The sequence below is a fragment of the Falco punctatus genome (genome assembly GCF_963210335.1).
Source record: "Falco punctatus genome assembly, chromosome: 1".
Lineage (NCBI taxonomy): Eukaryota > Metazoa > Chordata > Aves > Falconiformes > Falconidae > Falco > Falco punctatus.
This window is the reverse complement of record NC_137580.1, coordinates 96,286,264-96,307,982: the sequence shown is the minus strand read 5'-3', so window position 1 is coordinate 96,307,982 and position 21,719 is coordinate 96,286,264. Positions and strand designations below refer to the sequence as shown.

General features: G+C 46.3%; 2 protein-coding genes across 6 annotated transcripts; one reads left to right on the top strand and one right to left on the bottom strand.

Annotated features, from left to right (window-relative positions):
* The first annotated feature begins 1,848 nt into the window (after positions 1 to 1,848).
* CDK2AP1 (cyclin dependent kinase 2 associated protein 1) lies at positions 1,849 to 16,535 on the top strand. 5 transcript variants are annotated; one of them, XM_080370862.1, is made up of 4 exons: positions 1,849 to 2,265; positions 11,809 to 11,915; positions 12,795 to 12,921; positions 15,712 to 16,535. In XM_080370862.1, exons 1-4 carry the CDS (start codon positions 2,058 to 2,060, stop codon positions 15,777 to 15,779), a joined length of 510 nt encoding a protein of 169 aa, XP_080226988.1. In that variant the 5' UTR covers positions 1,849 to 2,057; the 3' UTR covers positions 15,780 to 16,535. The 5 variants fall into 5 exon arrangements, with proteins under 5 accessions (XP_080226988.1, XP_080226986.1, XP_080226987.1 ...); XM_080370860.1 differs by lacking the exon at positions 1,849 to 2,265 and adding an exon at positions 2,526 to 2,872; XM_080370861.1 differs by lacking the exon at positions 1,849 to 2,265 and adding an exon at positions 3,200 to 3,219.
* Positions 16,477 to 21,476, bottom strand: MTRFR (mitochondrial translation release factor in rescue). The gene is made up of 5 exons (XM_080370813.1): positions 21,415 to 21,476; positions 19,595 to 20,704; positions 18,957 to 19,264; positions 17,968 to 18,209; positions 16,477 to 16,838 (listed from the first exon to the last, which is right to left on the bottom strand). Exons 2-4 carry the CDS (start codon positions 19,686 to 19,688, stop codon positions 17,997 to 17,999), a joined length of 615 nt encoding a protein of 204 aa, XP_080226939.1. The 5' UTR covers positions 19,689 to 20,704; positions 21,415 to 21,476; the 3' UTR covers positions 16,477 to 16,838; positions 17,968 to 17,996.
* Positions 21,477 to 21,719: the final 243 nt, after the last annotated feature.

The following is a 21,719-nucleotide window of genomic DNA, read 5'->3' as shown; positions in this document are numbered from 1 at the left end:
AGCCTGGCCACCTCCACAAGCCTGACCCTCACAGTTTGCTCCAAAGCTCGCAGTGGCTTGTGCTGAAGAAAGGATAATCTTTACAGGATTGTCTCCTTACACACACACACACAGACACCACAATCCCCCCCCCCCCCCCCCCCCCAATGTTGTATACTTTGAAGCTGTCCTTGTAAAACCCAAGCAAAACACAGGGCATCTTGTTCTTCACAGTGCTGCTCTGAGCAGAGTTTTGTAGAGTTGGTGTAAAGCTGCAAAAAAGATGGCAAGCTGGGAACACTCCCATTTCGCACTCACTTGGTGTGACTGTAAACAACCGCACAGCAATGGAAAATCCCAGAGCGGTGTGCCCCTTGCCTGCAGGACTTCACTGGCCTTCCAGGAATTGGCAGAAAAGTACTTATTTGTGAATCTGAAAGTGAAGCTTTAGGGATGCAAAGTTCTCACTCACACAGCGCTGGCCGTGAGGGCTTACCAGTGCAATCTTTCAGGCCACTAATAAGAATTACACAGTTAAAGCCTCAAGCACCAGTGTGAAAATATTGTCACTGAGCATGTAATTCTGTGCCTGCGGCTCTCAGGTCCCCTCTCGAACAGACTGGAGCGTGGATCAGTTGTTGTAAGGCTAGTCTGTGCCGCTCTGGGCTTGGCCACGATGCCAGAGTCGTGTGCTTGGACTGGAGATAAAATACAAAACGGTAACAAGATCATGTATTTCATCTGGTACCGGTCATAATTTTTAGATGTTTTGTTCATGCAGCATGCAGTTGCTAGGGCATGAGCTGGGGAGCAGGTGGGTTCAAAGGCTGGCTGGCTTTTCCCACTCTGCCTCAATTCTCCTTTGTGCAGAGGAAATCATCTAATTGCTCCGTGACTGTTTCCGTGTCTCTGCGATGGAGATGCTACCTGCCTCCCTCTGCAGAGCAGCCCATAGTGACAGATACTACGGGCCTCAATCAGCATCACTGAAAAGGAATTTGCCCCTGACTTCCAAGGGATCAGGCTCTCTGTGTGTGCTGTCACCGGCATTAAGAGCGATACATAGCCTTGGATAGACATTAATTAGCACGTGCAATAAAACCACCAAGTACCTCAGTGATCTCAGGGTGGCTTCTGCTAAGATACACATGTGGGTCTTATCTGGTGGGTCTCAGGCTGAGCTGTGTACTGAAGGAGAGGTTGTCCAGGTCCCCAGCAGTTATATTGCTATAAATCTGGAGTAATTTAACGATTTGAGGTGCATGTTTGAGATTAATCGACAGAAGGAGCAAACCTGAGTATCTTGCAGTGGAAAGGATGAGTTCTGAAGTGGCAGATGCAGGCTGGTAAGCTTCATAATGTAACCTGCAATTTATTTTTTTTTTTCTGGTGGGGAAGTTTTACTGCTGCTTGCAAGCTGAAAACGAGCACATTATCAACGAGATTCGCGTTTATTTTTTAATACCTCAGAAACAGCAATCTACATTAACCTTCAACCTTCAAGCACAGAGAAATAGTGGTTTGAAAGATGAAAAAAAAAGGCAGATTTTTCTGTGGCGGCATCTAGGAAAAAATATAATCTTTCATTCTAAAATTATCAACAGGTATTTTCCATCGAAATTCGCGGGGGGAGACGGGGGATAAAGCGGAGGCGAACGCCTGGCTGGAGGTGAGGGGGGCGGTGGCGCTTGGGCCACCCCGAGGGACGCGCAGCCTCCCTGCCCTGACAGGGGCCGGCGGGCGCGGCCCCCCCGCCGCTCGGCGCGGGCAGAGCCCATTTAAATGAGAAGTTGTGCCAAAACTTTCGGAAGTTAATTAAAACGCGCCCCCTCCCCCCCCCCCCCCCTCCGCTGTCGCCGGGCTGCCCGCCCTCCCTCCCTCCCCGCCCGGCTCCTCTCGCGGCGGCGTCCCTGAGGGGAGCTCCATTGTCTGTGAGGGGATGGCCGCGGCACCCCCCGCCGCCGCGCCCCCTCCGCGCCCCCTCCGCGCCGAGGTGCGCGGGGCGCCGGGCCGCCGCGGCGGGTGGCTGCCTCGTCTCCCCCAAAGTTTTTGGATCCGCGTCTCCTCATGATGTATGGATGATATATTGCATTGTGGGTGTCAATATAACTGACGGCCATATTTGCCGGTGCTGCTACTGCTGTAAACAACCCAAAGTGTCTGGGAGACACGGAGACGCTTCACTGAATTTCAGGACGCTTCTCCTCCTCCCGCTGGCCATGTCTCTGGGAATGTCTTACAAGCCCAACTTGAACGCCCACATCCCCGGGACTCCCCTCAACCCGGGTAAGTCCGCGGCGGCAACTGGGTGGCAAGTTTGGGAGGCGTGCGGCGGGGCGCCGCCGGTGCCGCACCGGCACCTGGGGGGAAGCCCCGGACTCGAGTTTTTTTGCCCAGTCCGGTATGGCGGGGCAGCGGCTCCGCGCCGGCTCCGCGCCGCCATTACCCGCGCCCGCCCGCCGCCCGCCGCCGGCAGCCCGCGCCGCGCCGCCCCTCCGCCCGAGCGCCGCGCGCGCCGGGCCGGCCCCGCGCCGCCGCCGCCGCTCCGGGGCTCCGGCCGCCGGGTTTCCTCCATGCTCGGCTCCCCGGGGCGGCTGATTGATCTGGATCAGGAATATTCCGCCGGCGCCTCAGCGAGGACCGCTGCTGGCGGGACGCCGCAAGTGCCGCTCGCGCCGCGCCTCGCCTCCCGCGCGCGGCCGCGCTCCTCAGGCGGAGGGGCTGCCCCGGGCCGCGCTCCTCAGGCGGGGGGGCCGCCCTGGGACCCCGGCCCCGCGCCCCCCGCCGCCGGGGGGGCCCGCCAGCGCCTCAGGAGGGCCCCCGGACCCCGCGCCCCCCTCGGGGTCTACCGGCTGCGCGGGAGCTCCCCCCGCTCGCTGGGGATTTTTGGAAGGTGCGGGGGGTGGTGGTGGTGGTGGTGGAAAGAAATTGCTCTTTCTTCCAAAATCCCTTTTAAAAAATTATTCCTCTTCTTGGATCTGTCCAGGAGCGTTCCCAACTTGCTTCTCCAAAAGTTTCCTTCATGGCATGAACTTTTTTTTTATCTATTTACCACAACATTCCCCCGCGCCCCCCCCCCCCCCCCCCCCCCAGTGCCGAAGGTAGCAGCAGGCCGGGGCTGTCCCTTGCGCTGAGGTGTTCGCGGTAAGAGCGGGGCTCCGCTGCGGGGAAACAAAGCCGCAGCAGCAACCGCTTCCCGGTGGGATATTCGGAGGGGATCACGCTAATCTCAGCCCGCCGGTTAGTCTATGAAACAGAACCAAAATGGAGAAGTTGGTTCTGACTTCCAAATAATACTCCCGTCTCCCCCGCAGTCCCAGCCTGCAGGGCTGGCATCAGACCATCCGCAGCCAGAAATCAGGCAGATTTATTTATTTATTTATTTATTTTATCGGAGAAGGAAAAAGTTTTGCAGTTGGGTTTAGGAGGGAGGGAAATCTGCCCGGGTGATTTTTGCAGCGCCGTTTGTGCTTGTAATCCTGGGAGATTGATGAACATGAACGTAAGGGATCAACAAGATGCACCTCTATTCTAGCCACCAGGAGAACGGCAATCTTGTTTTACTGCAAGGAATCGTCACCAGCTGGTGGATGAGCCGAGGTCCCCGTGCCTCAGGCACTTTGATCCTGCGTGGAGCTGAGCTCGGTGGGGCTGCGGGCGTGTAAAGGCTTGGTGTGCCTGGCTTGTGTGTGGGGAGCACCGTGGGCCCCGAGCACTGCTCTGCCGAGGGGTCAGGAAGCAGGGGATGTGCTGAGGATTTTTGACAAAAAGCAGAAGTGTCACCGGAGGAAAGAAAAAGAAACAAAACAAAGCCCAGCAAGGGAAACCGTTCTCCTGTCGGCTCCCACGAGAACCTGTGCCTTGCTCTCCGGAACGGCCGTAAAATTGCAGGGAAAACAAAGGTGGTATTTTGCGATGGTGGGTGAGGGGTGGGGATTAGGTCATGCTGTGGGGGGGATCCGAGTCTAGCTGTTCTGCGAGTGAGGACTGCAAAATCCTGGGTCAGACATGCCGCTCACAATGCGAGATGAGTGGTGAAGTTTCTGTCTCCGGTCCTTTTGCTGCCTTGTCTGTCTGTGCTTTGTAACGCTCCGGCTGCGATCAGGGTTTTAGTTTTTTTTCATGCAGTTTTATCTCTCCCCCCCCCCCCCCCCTTCTTTTTTTTTCCCCTTGTAATGGCAAGTTAGCAGCTTTTTGCTGTCATGTTAGAACTATTCCTGTCTTAAGTTGTCCTCTCGTCTGAGTTCGGATCTTCCTCAACACCCCCAGAATCTTTTCAATGAAAGAACGTCCTCCTCTGAATCCAAAATGGGCTCTCTCTTCCCTCCCTGTCTTCTGCCATTATCCTCACGCACCAGCTCTTCCTCTAGCTAGTGGTATTGCCAGCACCGTGGCCTAAGGCCAAGGGAGTTAGACAAAGCAGTCCTTGCAGTTGCACATATCGCATTCAGAGTGATATGACTGCAAATGGCCCCCTCCTTTCTGGAGCTTAATTCTGACTTGAAGGAGATTGCTTCCCTATTGTGCTTAAATTAAATGCCCCCCCAGCCGGAAGAATAGATTCTAGGTTTGCTTCCAAACCTGGGATGAAGGACCCCCCTCCTGCCCCGTCCTGCAGAGGAGAGGAAAACAGGAAATCTGTCCCTTTTGGCCCGAAATCAGCCCTGCAGAGAAGGCTCTCTGTATGAATGCTGAATATTTTGGTCTCGGCCGACGGAGGGCTCTGGGCAGCTGTGGATCTCACAGGGATTTTCCTCTGGGAGGTAATGCTGCTTCCCTGCAGTGCAGGGCTTCTGGTGCAGGAGTATTTGGAAAGGCAGTGTCGACTCAGCTCCTGGGGCTGTGTCCTTGCTGCAGAGCTAACTCCTTTCAAGTTTAGGCTGAGAGTGGCCACTCTGCAAAATCATGTCGAAACTGCAGTCAGTAAGTGGCTCAGTGAGGTGAAGCAGTTGTGGTTGATGGGTGACTGTGCTCTCTTCTTGCGCAGGAGCAGGTCTGGGGACTCAGAAGCCTGGACTGAGGTGCAGAGGCAGAGGAGCTGTTTTTGGGGGGAGGAAGCCTCTGTGGGTTGTCGGCAGATCTGGGGATCACTGTGGGTGAGGAAAATGCAGCTGCTCCGCAAGTGACTCAGGAGGATGGAAGCATCCGGGTGCTGACTCCTCTGCCTTACACCAGGCTGAGGGAAGGAGAATATCTTGTCACAGCGGAATTTGGTGCCTATTCCTCTTCCCCATTGCCTGGGTCAGTGGTGACACTTGGCCCAGTGTGTCTGCACCCAGCCTTGAGTTGTTTTGTCCAAATTACCAGTCACCTTCCTGGAGGGCGTGTGCTCTGGCAGTTGGGCCCCTGCATGTGGCACCCCAGACTGTCAGTTCCCAACTGCCTGTGCTTGGGGAGCCCTATTTAATCTGGTGCACAAGCACCTTCTCTGCCTGGGTGGTAAAAAGGTGCTGTGTTAGGGAGCTGCAGCTCAACCTTCCCAGCCTCACCTGAGCCCACAGTGTCCCAGGGGGTCCTCTGTTACCCTTTCTAACAGCCGTGTTTTGATTTGTATGTATTCTTTTGCTTATTGTACTGAATCCTGCAAAGTACTCTTTCATCCTCATCTGTCTTGTGTTTCATGTTGTTTAACTATTTCTCTGTTAAGAGGGCCAGCTGCTGGGCTGAAGTAGAGCATCTCCATTGACTTAAGTGGAACCAGAGACATTTACAGCAGCTGTGAACTGGTCTGTAGTTTGTCTTTCCCCTTGTTTCGGTGTGTTTTCTGGCTGTGTGGATATTCACCAGCATTCCTGTTTTGTTCAGAGTATGGACAGGTCAGGGAAAAGTAGTTTGAAGATACAGAAGGCCAGCAGAAACAGCTTGGGATTGTCCTTTTGTAGAAATGTCAGGTTTCAAGACAAAAGCCTGTTCCTGTAATAAAGTTTAAAACCTGTTGTATGTAGGATCTGGAAAAACAAATTCCAGCAGACTGTGACAAGGGAAGGCGCTGCGTCTCGGCTCCACATGAACAAGTGGTGACCTGTACAGCAGGTGCTGCTGTAGCTGAGGACCAACAGGGCTGTCAGTGCACCTGCCACACCTCACAGTAACCAGAAGTTTCTTGGTGAAAAGTGCAAATTCTCTCTGCGAGGTGAAATGGAAATCATGTCCCTGGCTGTGGCTGTAGCTTGCAACTGGAGAGACCAATTTCACTGAACCCTGAGAAATGATACTGAGCACACTAGGCCGTTCCTTTAGGTTGTTAAGACTGCAGTGCAGACTTGCACAAGCAAATAGCTCGCTTGTTGCCCTTTATAGAGACAGCTTATGTTTGATACTGTGGTTTGTATCGAGAGGTTGTTCCCTTTTAATGGAAACACGAGGGTCCAAACCAAAGATTAGACAGCTTTGAACCATACCCACGATACAGACGCTTAGTCTGGGGCACCAGACTAAAATCTAATCTTAAGTCATACCCCCTCACCCCAATGACACGTGGTGTATGTGTACGAAATGCTTTCATCTTTTCATCCTTTCCTTGTTGTGCCAAATAACTTGCTAGTGTAGAAATAGCCTGTTTCTTAAGCTAGAAAAGAGGAATGGTGGGGAGTCCGAGTGACTGACTTTTATTTTTTTCTGATTAAAAAAAGAAAAAAAGTCAGGGGGGTAGGAAGAGGAGACATAAAACATGACCGTTATCCACATGGAAAGATTAAATAGAACGAGAGTACTAGAGGAAAGGCCCAGAGTGTGACAGATCAAAAGAGCAAGGCCTCTGGCTGTTACAATAAAGAATGTCCTAGTTCTTGAGAACATATTTATGAGTGTTTGCACTGAATTTTTTTTAAAGGGAAATAGTTTTATTCAAAGAAAGGTCTGTTTCTACCACAAGGGCTGTTTAAGGGAAAAATAGTGGGTGAAAATAAAACTTTCACAGCCAGTGCTGTAAGGAATATTTTGTGCAAATGAGAATGGGGTCCATTATTTTAAATTAAAAAATTCATTGGGAAGTTGGGGGAAATGAGGGCTTTCTGTTTTTGCTCTGGGTTGGCAACTCCTGTAGAGTTCAGTGTGTGGCTTGCAGTAGATCTACTTGTGTAGGCATGCATGTGGTGTCCCGTGGATGGCAAGGAGTTCTTGTTGAACTTAAACCAAAGTGCGTCAAGGGCTAAGGAATCAAATATTCTTGTAGTCAGCTGCCAAAACACTGCAACTGTGATTCAGGCTGTGTTCAGGCCCTTGCTACAGAAATGGCTGTGCTGGTTGAAGGTGTTACCTCTCCCCTTGTGCTTGAAGGTGCCTCCCAATGTACCTTGATAGAGCAGTTTACATGAACATTTCTCATGTGTTTTCTTGCAAAGTTGTCCAGTTTAGGACAGAAGAATTTATATCCTCTCAGTTAAAATATCCCAGCCTGGTCATCTCGTACTGCATGCTGTCAAACTGCCATCCTCTGAAGCAACGAGGAATGTCCTCCAGTGGTGTGGCAGAGGCAGTGGCAGCAATACACAGCTCTGGGTTCTGTATTAGAGGTGCTGACCATTGGCCATTTAAATGGCAACAGCCTTTATGTTGCAAGCAACCTCAGCTTGAAGAGACTGTGAAATACAGGTAGCAGCAGTGAGATTCCACAGGCTGTACTGTGTACCTTGGATAAATTCTAGGCTACAGGTACCTCTTCTTAACATGCTATCATGTTCATGTGTAGAAGGAGTTTGTAAAATGGCAGGAGTTTACCTGTGCAGTTTTATAGGACCTTATAAAGTATGGGGTGGTAAAGAAACACATATCCAATGGGGTTGGCTCTTGGCTTGGCTTAAGTCGATTCTTCATGAGTAACTTGGTGAGTTGAGCAACCAGTCCTGATGTTACTTTGCTGTTTGTGAAACAGAGTGGCAGTTGAGCTGTGTAGAGCCACAGCATCTGCTGGGAGTGGATCAGGTGAGCGTACCCTACTGTTTCTGCTCCCACTGCTTCCTTGCAGGGTGCGCAGCAAACTGCCTTCCCAGTTATTTTTTCAGCAAGCAGCAGCAATAGAATTAAGAATTAAAACTTAGATCAGCGTATCGGCATCATTGCTCAGGCTTGGAGACAGTAGCAAAGGAGCTAAAGGGACCTCTACAAACCTGTCAGAAATTAACGGGAAGATTCCTGGTCAGTGGGAGTTTAGGCAAACAAAGAGTGATTCAAGATCCTTTGTCTCCCAGGGTGTTAATTTGGGCTCAGAGAGACTGCTGGAAAGAAGAGATTTTGACACAAATAATCTCATTTCTGTTTGCTGTATTCTTAGACACCCCCTTCCTCAATTAATAAAGATTAATATTGATTAACAAGAAAATCACTATATTTTTGTGGGGAAGAATGCTTCTGGCAATCTTCTGTTTGAATACAGAAATAAAAGACTTTGGCACAAGAATAAATGGGTATATAAAAGGTTTTGTGTACATTTAATTAGGAAAGTGGAGGGAGGAAAGTGTATATTAATTTAGGTTTTGAACAGCAGCAACCGGTAAGGCAATTCGGGATGTGATACAGGGTGTCACTTAAATTCAGTACCAAGCACACACCCTTTTCGATTCTGTCAGTTCTTAACTGTCTTGTCTCCATTGTCATTTTACCGTGAGAGAGCAAGCTTCATTTTAGATCCCCCTCTTTTTCACCCCCCCCCCCCTCTAGTGAATGCCTAATCATCACACTGATTTTTGACTGAGTATTGACTGTGAGACTTCCTGGCCTAATTTTTCTTGGTAACTGTAATAGCAATAGTTGGTGATTATTTTTTTTTCTTTTTTAATCTGAGATATACTGGATGTTCAGACATGCAGATGTATTTTGGGTTAATTGAGTAATAGTCATCCAGGACCCAGGGGCTTCTCTTTGAGATTAACATACAAAGTGAAAGGTCGAAAAGCTCAAGTTCTGTTACCCTGTGAGACACTAATACCCCCCCAATTAATTTCATTTTCATGATTGCATCGTCTTAAATTGGGGTGGACTCAAGGATTTTTCTTTCCCCCTCCCCCCCCCCCCCCCCCCCCCAGCAGCTGAGTTTGACTGGCACAACTTCTGACATGGGTGTACGGAGGCTGGTACCACGGCCAAGTCAAATCCTTTTCTTTGTTCTCCGGGCCTGCTGCTGCTGATAAAGTGGTCGGCGCATGGCATTATGTCTTATTACATTTTTGATGCAGACTGCAAAGAAACGGGTAAACTCACCATGGTTACCACGATCTGTCATTTGGCAGGGCATGCCGTACTCAGCGATGGCCTCTAGTGTCTGCAGCACAGCTCTGCATATGCCGTGGGTACAGCAGACAATACAGCACCCCACTCCGCTCATCTGACTGCTCGTTCACATCGGGAGCGATGCTCCAACTCCACCCGCAGGTTCTTACTCACAGTTGCCTACTCAGAGTTCTTGTTTGTTTTTTGTCACTCGGTGTTGAGTGAGTCGCTGCTGGATTCAAGCTCCCATGCTGACACCAGCTACTGGCCACTGCCTTGCCGTGTGTTGCTGGCTTCCACAGCTGTGAAACTTTCTTGGTCAGCCCCTAGATTCACTGCTTTGTCTTTGTCTTGGCACATCGTGTTTCTAGTAGGGTTTATTTCTTATCTAGATGTATCCTGCCGTGCTATTTCCTGCAGACAAAGCACGTGTCATGCTTAAATCTACATAATCCTAAACAATCACTAAATTATCTGTACTATTATCATTAATCGATATGATGGTGATTAATTGTTTTTTCTGTTTTGCATGGGCTGCTGGGCTGCAGCTAGGGTTTGCTTGGTGCATAGGGCAGGATTCCTGAGCCTGGTCATCAGAGTCCTTGCCTTAATTCAGGACCAGTTTGGAGCTCCCAGGTCTTGTATGTGACTGCTTCCAGTAACAGTTCAGGAACAAGTCTTCACAGGATGGCTCTTCTGTTTTACTGTGCATGAAAAAAACCCGCTTAAGTCTTTTTCTGCTTAATTGAGGCAATTAAACCTTCTTACCTTCCAGCACAAGGGGCTTATTAATGTTTTTGAAGCATTTTGAAGTCCTTGGAGGCAAGATGCGGTTTGCTGTTGTGTCATGTTTGGTAACTGTTGAAATTCAGTCATCTGGACTTGAAATACTGAGGTGTACATACAGAAATCTTAGAACTGTGCTTGTATTTTGAGCTGATAATGTGAAGGACTAATTAGGAGAATAGCTGACAACTGTGGTGTTCCTTCACAGTGCCGTACGCTATGGGTGTTTTTTAGTTTTTTTGGGTTTACTGTGCTTTAGCAAAATGCAATGATTAGCTCCATGTGAAACCTTTAGCGATGGAAGTGCAGATTGTAATGTGCCATAAAATTTAGCAGCTTAGTTAAAGACAAAGAGAAACCTTACTTTTTCAAGGCGACCTAGTGACCACCAGCCCAATTTGCCTTTTTTTAAGATTTCACATCTGGTTAACTAGTAAAAAGTAAGGACACACTCTGTTCTTGTGATGAAGGCACCACCACAGTGATACCCTGTGATTATCTGATTATCTGATATTCTCAAGTGGAAAGAGACTTGTCAGCTGAGGACAAGAGTCTGTTCCGCTATGTTCAGCAGTGCTTTTTACAGTGTAACTGCTGGCTTGCTCTTTTTGTGTGAGGGGAGAACATGAGCAAAATCACTTGCAACTTTAAAACAAAGCTAGAGATTTACGTAGTTCTGAGCCCCAGTGACGTTTAGCATCAGTTTAATTTAGATTTAAATGAAGGCTGCTAAATGGGACCTGTTCCTCCCGTGAAAGGTGGTTGGGAATTTTCAGCAAAGGAGTTTGTAAGGGGGAAGACTTTTCCAGACAGCAGGCAGTCTTGTGTCTGTGCCTACAGGCAAAGACAGCAGCATCAGTGGATGCAGGGGCACTTCAGCTGCAAGAGTGAACAAGTTGAATGGTGGAACGCTGCCTTAATCCCAAGTGCATGGTCCATAACAAGCAGGTCCTCTAGCGCAGTTGTGAGATGGGCACTGTAATTAAGGCCCCTAAGAAAAATCTAGAAAGTTGTTTTCAAACCCAAATTCTTACTGTTGCGAGGTGAGGGGGGGAAAAGTGTTTTGATTGTTCGTTTCTGGAGCAGTTTGTCAATGATCAGAGTCTGTTTCTGGAACTCCTAGCTGGCTCCAAACCCTGTAGATCTGATTATAATCTTTTATAACATTAGAAAAAGTAACCATAACCCAAAGTGATGTTATTTTCCTTTATATCCTATATATACACCATATAGCATGATTTGACTGGCTAAAAACGTTTGATATCAGACAAAGACGAATGATGGTAGCACTCCTCACCTCCGATGTCATACAATGAACAGCAGATCTGATGCACCTCAACTGACTGTTGCCTGTGAATAGTTTTGGCATTGGCTGAAGATAGTACTGAGGGTAACTTGCATTGACCATGTGATGACACTTTGAGTTGCAAAATTACTTTCAGATAACTTGCACTGAAAAAGTAAAAATAGCACAGTACGTTAGACTCATCTATGTGGAATGTATATATGCAAAAATAGGGCTCCTTAATATTTACAGTTTGTCTAGGCAGAACAACCTGTCACGCGACACTCTGTTTCACTTTTAGGCAAACAATTTGCACTGATAATGTTGCAGGCTGTGCTATTTTCAAATGTACAGCAAACATTAGAGAAGCATTAATTTAACCATTCTCTCCTAGCAAGTACTGTGACGCTGAAATGTCATTAGTGAGCTCAGACCAAAGGTGAGAGGTCACAGCTTTAGAAAAAAGTGATTAGAATGTGTCCCAGTGTAACAGACTTACTAATCTTCAGGTAATAACAGGTGATTTTTTTCTCTCTCTTCTCTCTCTACAGCTGGGAGTGTTCACTCTCCCTCCACAAGTATGGCAACATCTGCGCAATATAGACAGCTTATAAATGACTACGGACCCCCATCTCTAGGCTATACACAAGGGATGCAGGTACAGCTCTGCTTGTTGTTTTACTTTAATCGGATCACTGACCCTGTGCTTGCATAGTAGTGTGGATTGTGGCCTGTAATCTGAGGTGCTCCTCCCTCCCACCAAGATCTGAAATCAAACCCAAGTGGCAGACTGATTCATCACACATGTCTCGGGATCAAATTAGACTAAGCAGAGCGCTCAGTGAGATTGGTTACTAATTAACTGTTAGTCCCATCCCATCTGAGTCACAGTGAAACATGACTTAGGTTCTGATAGTAAGGTCTGTAACATATTTTAACATCATTTGTTAAAAAATTAGCATTTCTATACTGCTTTTCTTCAGCAAATTTATCCTCTAAATTTTAGTCTCATGAAGCATGTGTCGCAGACAGTCCTATGTGCTGCTTCAGGAATCCGGTGGTAAACTTTCTGTGAAATGTATTTGACTTAATAGGATTTCTCTTATGATATAGGCAGTTTTATCTGCTTCTCATTCTCCCTGCCTAGCTAACTGCTCCACGTACACACCAAAATATACACTGGAAAAGCAGAAACAGAGCTGCATAAGCAGTTCCCGGTTTGCTGTTCTTGCAGGACTGTTTTAACTTCTGTTCCACCGAAGGTCCCAGTCTTGCAGCTGCATTCTCCCAGTTGATCCTGATTTGTGAAGGGCACATAGCACCATGTCCAACTGCAGCAGCAACTGCAAAAAGTTTTTTCAACTACAGGGTTGGAAAAAAATAAGTTTTTGATTATATAGTAAATCTGAAATTGTATTTTTTAAAAAAATGGCTTCCAGGGCTGTTTCTGGTCGTCCATGAATTTGTAGTTGCTGTTTGTTGTAATTGTTTTGGTTTTAGTAGTATTTGATTGAGATTAATCTGCTTTCAACTACAGGGTACCAGCAGCAGTCAAGTACCGCAAAGCAAATATGCAGAACTTCTAGCTATCATAGAAGAATTAGGGAAAGAGATTAGACCCACGTACGCTGGGAGTAAAAGTGCGATGGAGAGGCTAAAAAGAGGTAATGTTTAAATTTATTTAAAAAAAAAATAATTGTGCCCCACATACTTTGTGCACTGACTGCTTTGTGTACAGCTTTGTGACAACAGTTTCCTTAGAGCTGTCTTGAGCTCATCACTAAACCAGGTGTATTAACAAGAAACTGAAACCTTGGGGTACTCTGTTCATGCTGTATTTGATAGATAAACCAGTGATAAAATGTGTTTAATTTGTACAAGGGGAGTTTCAGTTAATAATTCAAACCTTATTTTAGAACCCTTAGGGTTTCTAGTGGGTATGTTCTCTGAGGTTCCTGGTGACCTGCTTGCCCTTTCAATTCCCTTTTCTCCCCAGCCTCCAAAATACGCAGCCAAGCATTGTTTACTTCTGATATGCATCACCCATCTCCTTGACCCAGGAGTCTTTATACTAAAGTGCATTTTGCCTAAAGAAATACTGCATTGTGGTAACTCACACTGAGGCTGGTGGAGAGAAGAGCTACAAAAAAGAACAAGGTCATCAGGGAAGGCTGTTCAGACTGAGATGTCAAACACACACCTTCCTCCCCGCTGTGGTGTTGGGCAGCTTAGGCTCCATTACCTGTTGTCAAGTGGGTGTCATTAAGAGTCCACTAGTAAGGGACTTAGAAGCTTTTAGGCCTGGCTGATGAGGTCTCTCCAGCTTTGCTTTGTCAGCTAAAAGGGGTAATAAATGCCCTTTCCTTGCAGTGTAAAAGAAACCCTCGCGTGCCCCACTGCTGACATCAGCTTGGCATTGTCCTCAGCAGGGGACATGCAAGGGATATTTCTGAAGGAGCAGTGGGACATTCCACTGCTCCAGCTCCTGAAATGACGCTGAAAGGCCATCGACAACAGTTGTGCTGGCAGTTCTGTCCTTCACCAGTATAACGTAGTTACCTTTTCCTCCCTTGCCTTGGTCCTTGTGCTGAGTTTGGCTCATGCATTCAGGGCCGAACGGGAATATTATTGTAACAGAATAACTGCACCACCTTGCAAATCCCCCTTACATTTACCCAAGACTACAAAGCTTTATTTAAGGCTCAACCATTATGGGAGAGTAATATATCTGCCATGACATGCAATAAAATGACTAGTAGCTGTTCTGGGAAAGGATGCAATAAAGTCTGCCGATGAGTGGTAAGTGGAATCTGGCCCAGCTAAAATCAATGTTGCTGGAGTCTCTTTATTGCATTGCCTGAGTCAGTATTAATAGATCATGAATGGCAATAGGCTAATGGGGACAACCTGAGAGAGACCAGCAGAGATGCAGACATCCTCTGAACTGAGTGGTTCAGTTTGGTCAGGAAAAGTTGTTTTGCTGCTGCTTGCAGTGTGTAGTCTGGTGGCTAAGGTAGGTTTAACATTCAGTGCTGCCACTGTGACTTGCCAGTGTTGAAATATCCCAAATAAATACTTTTTGCTGCCATCTTTTGGTCACAAACATACCTCTCTTTCCATTTTGGGAGCCTAATGGATGAAGGAGCATGTGCAAGTGTGAGAGCAGAAGTGGTTGAGGGTAACCACGTGACTGCAGCCTCCGTGGCCATGTGGAGGTTATTCCTGAATAAAGTCCCTGTCCCCAGCTCCACCTGCTCCTAAGTACAGTGGCTACTGACCTCTAAAATTGGCCAAATTCCCAGTGTTCTACATAATTCAGGGTAGTTCTGCTGCATAAACTGGGCGTCCTGCCACCAGATCCAGGTCTGATGCACTGCTTTGAGTACGCATTTCTGCATCCCACAGCTGCGGGATGCAGCTTTACTCGTCTGTGTCGATTTAACCCTCTGCAAAGCCTTGCACTGTCAAGTCCCAAATCAGTACTCCTTGGATGTAAAGGCTGTTGCTGTGATCTGGGCTAGCAGCCTTCTAGAACCAGAAGCCTTTATCTCTAAACAGAGATTAAACCTCATCTATTGCCTTATTGTCCCTTCTCCACCTTGTTAAGGAGCACAACTGATCAGAGAAATCACCTTCTACCTTGTCCTGTCAGTAAAATATAACCTCATTTGTGGTAGAGAAATCTGTCCATCTCCCGTTTTAAAATCTCAAGCTCTGTTCTTTCAGCAGCTCTGTGAACATGAATCTAGATTTAGTCCCAGGATTGAGAATGAAGGTCCAGATTGCTGGATCTCAAGGCAACAGGACTTGTAGTGGAAAATTCCACATTATGTCTATCAGATGAGAGTAGATATGGCAGCATGTAAAGCGGTGATGATTTACACTGGGAGCTGAGCCCGCGTTAGGAGATAACTTTCTGCACACACCATAAAAAATTCCTTCTTACTCTTACAAGAGACACAACTTGTGTTTAAGCAATATTATGAAGGCTTGGATTTTGATGCATCCTTTCAGAGAACTATTGCAAAGTATTAAGACTTTTAAAGCTTGGTAAAATGGCTCCCCATATAACTTCATATTTTGTTTCATGCCACTGTAGCAAAATAACTCGCAGGTAGGTAAGGTGAATTTTTAATTTTTTTTCTTTCTGTTAAGCCTCTTGATTTTAAATAGGTCTGCACTGCACATCAAGATACACCTGTCACTGCAGACCTACAGATCTTGCCCTGCTCTGATTCCTGGTTTAGTCCCTTTTCAATTTATCCTGCCAGTTTGGGTAAGCAAACTTGTTTAGCAGCAGCTGATGTTTCAAAAGTGAGGGATCTCTCCCTTTTCTGAGGCATACTGTAGTAGCCTTGGCAACTCAGGACAGAAATTAGTAAACCTTTCTCTGCACTGTCATTGCAAGTATGACCTGAGTGAGATGATTTAAAATATGTCCAATTCTTTTGCAGGCATTATTCATGCTAGAGGATTAGTTCGGGAATGCTTGGCTGAGACGGAACGAAATGCAAGATCCTAGCCCTCTGGTTCAGTTGCAAGATTTTCCATCTCTTAATGAAGAAAAAGTAACACTCCTTTTGACTGTTGAAACATTCAGACAAATTCCTTTATTTTGAATGTTCTACCTTTCTTGTTTTGCCCTTAGAAAAAATATATAGTTAAGAATGAGAAAATGAGGATTTTTCAACTTACTGAGGGTTTGCATTTTGTAAAGACGTTAAAACTCCTTAAAATGTTTCTAAAACATGAAAACTGAACTGCATGCAGAGGAATGCTCTTTCTCTCCCAGGCTATATTTCAGTTCTCTTCTTATCCAGCCACAGCCTCATTCTGTTTATTTCCTTTGACTATATTCACTTAACCCCAAACTGTCAATCTTTCAAAGTTTGACATGAGCTCTAAGGATTTTTTTTAAATAAGTGCAGAATAGCATGCTGTACCTAGTAGTCTGCTAAGTCACAATTTGTCATACAGCATAGACCCTGCTTAGAAATAACCTTCCCCTTCTCTTATTTTTCCTTTTTTGTTCATTTTGCATAAACATATGCATGACTGTTAGTGCTTTGAAGTCCATTTAAAGTGCATGAGTTATATGAAAAATAGGGAAACCTATTAAATAATAACAAGGTCCTGGAAAGCAAATTTCTACATTAAGGCTGGAGATTTCAGTTTAAAGTTTGCCAAAAAAAAAAATTCTGGATAAATTACTAAAACTGTTATTTGCATCTTTGTATGTATTTATTACTTGACGTAATAAAGCTTATTTTCATTAACAGTTTGTATCAAAACTATGTACAGTCACTTCAATCAGATTTATACTCCATGAACAAAAAATCTCAACAAATAAAAAGTTAACCTTTGTGCAGGAAGCTCAAGTTCAGGAACAGAGAAGGGAGCAGGGCTGCAGGGTGCTGCTGAGTCTCCATCCCGGCACAGCCCAGCAGCAGTCCATCTCTGTAAGGAGGCGGTGTAGTTGCTAGTAGTCTCCAGCGCTTTCAAAATACATCCCATGGCTTTGGTTCTCCAAGGGCTTTCCTGTCGCTGTTGAAGGCCAAAACGATGGCAGCCAACGAGGGTGCTGTCCAAAAATTAACAAAACGTTCTGGTTAAGCAATTATAGCTGTTAACAGGATTAAACCAGGAACGTATCCTGCACTGGTGGCTTTAGAGTAACAGGGACAAAGGAAATGCAGCTGCATGTATTTGCATAAAATAGGAAATTGTCAAAATGAGGGAAGGTATCAAAATGGCCAAGCTTAACAGCAGCAGAGCATAAACATAATAAATGGCTGTAATTCACTATTGTACCTTTGAATTTAAATCCTAAGGCAGATGGGATATCTGCGATATCTAATACATATGGCGTTAGGGATACTTGAAGAAAATACCCCAAACTTTGTCTCTTAATACTGTATCTGGGATATCTAATACATACGGAGCTAGGGATACTTGAAAATACAGTATTAAGAGACAAAGTTAATTACTTCACAGCTTGGAGGAACTGGATTCTGTTGCCTTGGGAGGCAGCATCCAGCATGTGGTGTTCTTTATCTGTAATGACCCAATTTTAACGTGTAACTGGAAGAACGTGACTGACCAACTCTTCCTTGCAGCTTCCACCTCAATGCTCGTCATCACTCCAGGTAAGATGTGTAAAGCTTCTGGTTAAACTTTATTCCAAATCGAGTAGGACAGCATTTGTTCAGGGCACAGATCTGAAGGAGGCAGCCAGTGACTGGTGTCACTCCCGTCAGCATGTCTGTTTACACCATCAGAACCAGTATCTAAACCTGGTCACTGTAGATGAAGGATTTATGTCAGTGGAAGCGCTGCCTGAGTTACGATGGAAAGTCACAACCTTTTAGGGCTGGTCTCCTCACGCACTGGAACTCCGACGAAGCATCCTAAGGTACCATCCAGGCAGAAGGAGATTATTGAATTTTCCCTCCATTAGCAATGGTGGAAAGTTTATAGTTCCTTTTTAACAAGGATTGGTTTATCATCTTCTGAACTTGGCAGAAAAACTGATTTCTAAATGTGATTAATGAGATGATGGCAGACAGAAGCAGGAGTACACGACTGCTTTTATTACCTCAGTTTTACAGTAATAGCAGATCACTACTCAGTATTTCAGTTGTGCTTATGGAGCCCTATATCATCTTTGAGTTTCAACACCATGTTTAGGTATAGACAAATGCTTCCCTTACCCGACTAGGCAGGTTGGCATTTCATGCATTTATTGCTTATCCGATTGTTGCATCTCTTTAAAATGCCTTTTCCTTTCTAAGTTTTCCTTTGCTTTTCTTTTTTTCTCCTGCTTCTTTTTCTCTGATGCTTTCTTCTCTTTAAAAACATCACTCTCTTCACCTTTGTAGAAAAGGTCAACTTTTTCCTGCAGGATTTCTCGGGCTATCTTTCGGTTCTGCTCCACTGATCTTGTTTGGTGACACTGGAAAAATACAACAGGACATTTTTACTGGAACTTTAGCCTGTTTATTCTTCTGCTTTCCCTTTGAGTCTACATATTCCTGCCATTACTGTAAAGAAACTCTCTTTCCCTCCAAGCCGAGAGCACAGTCCTGCTAAGAACTGCGGGAACTTCTGTATCCAGATGATACTTTGGAGAGGCTGCCTGGGAATGATTTGCTACTGTAATTTGTCAGACTGGCTTTTGCATTAATCTTTAATGCTTCCATACTACCTTGGAAAGTTTCTTCTGAGTTTAACTTAACTGTATCTTCCTCTTGTGATAAGGAAGCAAAGATTAATTTCAAAGTACTAATCCACAAGCAGTAGGTAAGAGTAGAGCTTAAAATGAACCTGCGAGTATGATGAACTTAAGGGAGACATTCTAACGCACAAGAGGGAATGTGACAGTTGCCACTGAAAAGCAGCTACTACAATGAAGATACTTACTGAAAACTACGAAACAGTACTACACGTACCAAAAACTACGAAACAGTACTTCATGTACCAAAAACTACAAAACAGTACTACATGCCAAAGCCAGAAATATCAGCTATGACCCCAAGTTTATTTATATATACTGATAACCAAAATAACTTCTTCCTGAGATTCTTTTCCATACATATAAACTTTTCCTCCGTGACATCAGCACTGTGACTGTGCTTTACTATGACAGGAGACTTGCAAGGCATCATGCAGTTGATGACTTCATGAAATAAAATACGATTACCTTCACTACAATCCCAGATAGAATATGCTTCAAGATAACGCAGTTGTTTGTCTTATTCGTGGCTTGACCTCCTGGGCCATTACCTCTTACAAACTGTTCTTCTAATTCTGCCTCATTTAGTCCAAGGAGATTGAAAGAGTTCTTCCTCGCTGCCTGAAGTAAGGGCACTCTGGGCAGGGAAAACTGCTGCTTCCTCAAAATCCACAGTCTCCATGATGGTGTTTGTACTTCTCTCAGTAAGAATGTGAAATGAAATAAACTTGGAATATTCATACAGAAATGAGGACGCAGTTTCTCTGGAATGAAACCTGAAATAGAAGTGGGGAATGGAGTTTACCACGAGAATCCTTTTTTTAAGATGATCTAGTTTAGCTGCGTGACTTCAGTGGCATTTTAATATTCAGATTTATTTTTGAGGATATTTGAACTGGTTTTGCCTTGAAATATTTACCATTATGAATGGAATTCTGGTTCTCATTGCAATGACTTTTAAAAATAGCCAAGATTATTATTTTATTGTTGAAAGAGATCTGGAAAACAGTAAATAAATCAGTACTTCTACCAGCACTTGGAAAACACTAAATATACATTATTAAAAAAAAAAAAAAAGAGAGGATATTTCTGTCTTGCAGCCTGACCTGTAGAGTCTGACTGGGAAACCTTTGCGGACACTCCGCTCGTGCCCAGGTTGTGTCTTGCTGCCAACAGTACCTGCAGTTCATGTGCCGACATATGCTTGGACAGGTGAGGGTGCAGGAATCCTGCTCTGAGGTTGCCTTAAACAATGCTCTAAACTATTGAAAGAAATCTGCTGGAAGAAGCAGCTACATAATTTAACTGGCCTAATAATGTCTTGGCTTCCCGTGTTCACTGGCTGACAGTCATGGAAGACTGCAAAGAGGAGGTGGAAGGAGAACAACACACACACACAAAATAAAAAAGAATAAGACTGTATGCAGAGCATTTCTGTCCCAAGGATATGGATATTGGAAATCGGATCTGACAGAACAGAGCTCGAGTAGCTTAAGCCAAGCAGAATGCAGAGGTGGATTTTTCCTTTTGGAGGAATGATGCGTGGCTGCTTAGTCAAAACAGCTGACTGACAGGACACAGCAGCACTCTGGTGTATCTATTTACAGTTAGTTACAGACTGAGTTCTGATTCTGAGTTCTGGGATGTCTTTTTAATGCTAGGTTAGTGCAGGAAACAGAGTAATCCTTCTCTAAACAGATTACATGATGATCTAGACTTGTATTTTGACCTCGCTCTGTTATAGCAGTTTCCAGATTTCAAGGTCAGGCTCTAGCGTGCGTAAGATTTGGCGAGTGGTCTAATAACAGCAAGTGTGGTTAAATGCCATTTCAATTCAGAAGTATCCTACGTGGATCCTGTTCACAAGCCTGCCCAGCCTGGTCTACTCACAGCTTTCTATAGTCTATCAGATAAAGGAAAAAGAATCAAGGAGTTAAGCAGACCACCAGCTTTGCAACTATTCCTTCACATGCCAGTGTTTCCCAGGTCAAGTTCTTAATGGAGGTAAAGTACAGGTGGAAGTATGGATTATCCTCATGGATCATGAGCAATGCAGGTTCCACTGCTGTCAAATGGTGCTCTTGAACAAGGTGTTTGGTTAGTAGTTAAACCAATATATGCTCTTATGCTTGAAATGTTTTGTTTGATTCGGAAGAAAACACTTCAGCATGTGAAGAAGTGGCACACTGCAATCGACATCCAGGAAAGTTGAATAGCTGTTGAAATAAAAATAATTTTAAGAAAGCTTTGATTGGTGGCACCACTTAGTGGTACTAGAAGGCAGTAATGTGGGGTGGGTTTGCTGCAAAAAACGTGCAGAAAAAAGGAGCAGAACCCTCACGTAGATCTGAGCGAGCAGAACCAGCAGGTTTCCGTGGGATCTGTGTGTTTGAAAGAGCCTGTTCTGACCCCAAGGCTGACGCTCTCAGAGATGCCAGATCCCAATGTACGGCGGGGTGGCAAACCACATGTGCTGTAAGCCTGTTCCTACTGCCTGACACTACAGCCATACACCAGGAGTAAGCCTGGAGGACTGTAGGAAGTTTTATCAAGATTTCACATAGTGGCTCCAAGAAACACAGGCCTTACAGTGCGGAAAAGATCTTGAAGTAATGATGCTTTAATCTGGGCAGGGGAAAGAGGAGGGGAGAGCAGGGAAGAGCTTTGCTGCTGAAGGCTGCCAGCCCAGCCCGCCATGCCCCGAGCGGTGCCCGCCGCGCTGGCCCGGGAGGGCCCGGGGGGCCGTGGCCGGGCACCGCGCACCCCGTACGTTTCAGGCAGGGCCGCTGGCTGAACAGCTCGCAACGGCAGCGCGCCTGCGGCCCCGGGCACACACCGGTAACGGAGGCAGCGCTCCCCGCGGCCCAGCCCAGCGCCGCCCCACGCCCCACACCATCCTCGCCCCGGCCCCGCCGCCCGCTCTTACCTCGGGCGACTCGGGGCTAGCGCCGCCGCCCCCCGCGCGCCCGCACTGCGCAGGCGCAGCCCCGCCCCGCCTCGCCTGCGCACTCGCAACGCCGCTCCGACGGGGAGGCGGTATCGCCGGCCTAATTGGCACTCGGGTAGCCAATCGCAGCGCAAGGAGGGGGCTTCCGCCCGCCTTCCAGCCACTACCAATCAGTTTCTGGGGAACCGTGCGGCGCGGAGCCGCGCTGGCCAATCCCCTCACGGCGGCGCGCGTACTTTTCCGCGTAGCGAATCAGAGGGGAAGGCGCGGCCTGGCGCGCCGTC

Excerpts from the sequence above, each read along its gene's own strand:
- CDK2AP1 (XM_080370862.1), top strand. The coding sequence starts at position 2,058 with ATGATATATTGCATTGTGGGTGTCAATATAACTGACGGCCATATTTGC. Across the intron at positions 11,916-12,794 it reads GCTATACACAAGGGATGCAG|GGTACCAGCAGCAGTCAAGT; the intron begins GTACAGCTCTGC and ends TTTCAACTACAG. Across the intron at positions 12,922-15,711 it reads GATGGAGAGGCTAAAAAGAG|GCATTATTCATGCTAGAGGA; the intron begins GTAATGTTTAAA and ends ATTCTTTTGCAG.
- MTRFR (XM_080370813.1), bottom strand. The coding sequence starts at position 19,688 with ATGTCGGCACATGAACTGCAGGTACTGTTGGCAGCAAGACACAACCTG. Across the intron at positions 19,265-19,594 it reads TTCCCAGTCAGACTCTACAG|GTTTCATTCCAGAGAAACTG; the intron begins GTCAGGCTGCAA and ends CTTCTATTTCAG. Across the intron at positions 18,210-18,956 it reads TATCTGGGATTGTAGTGAAG|TGTCACCAAACAAGATCAGT; the intron begins GTAATCGTATTT and ends GTATTTTTCCAG.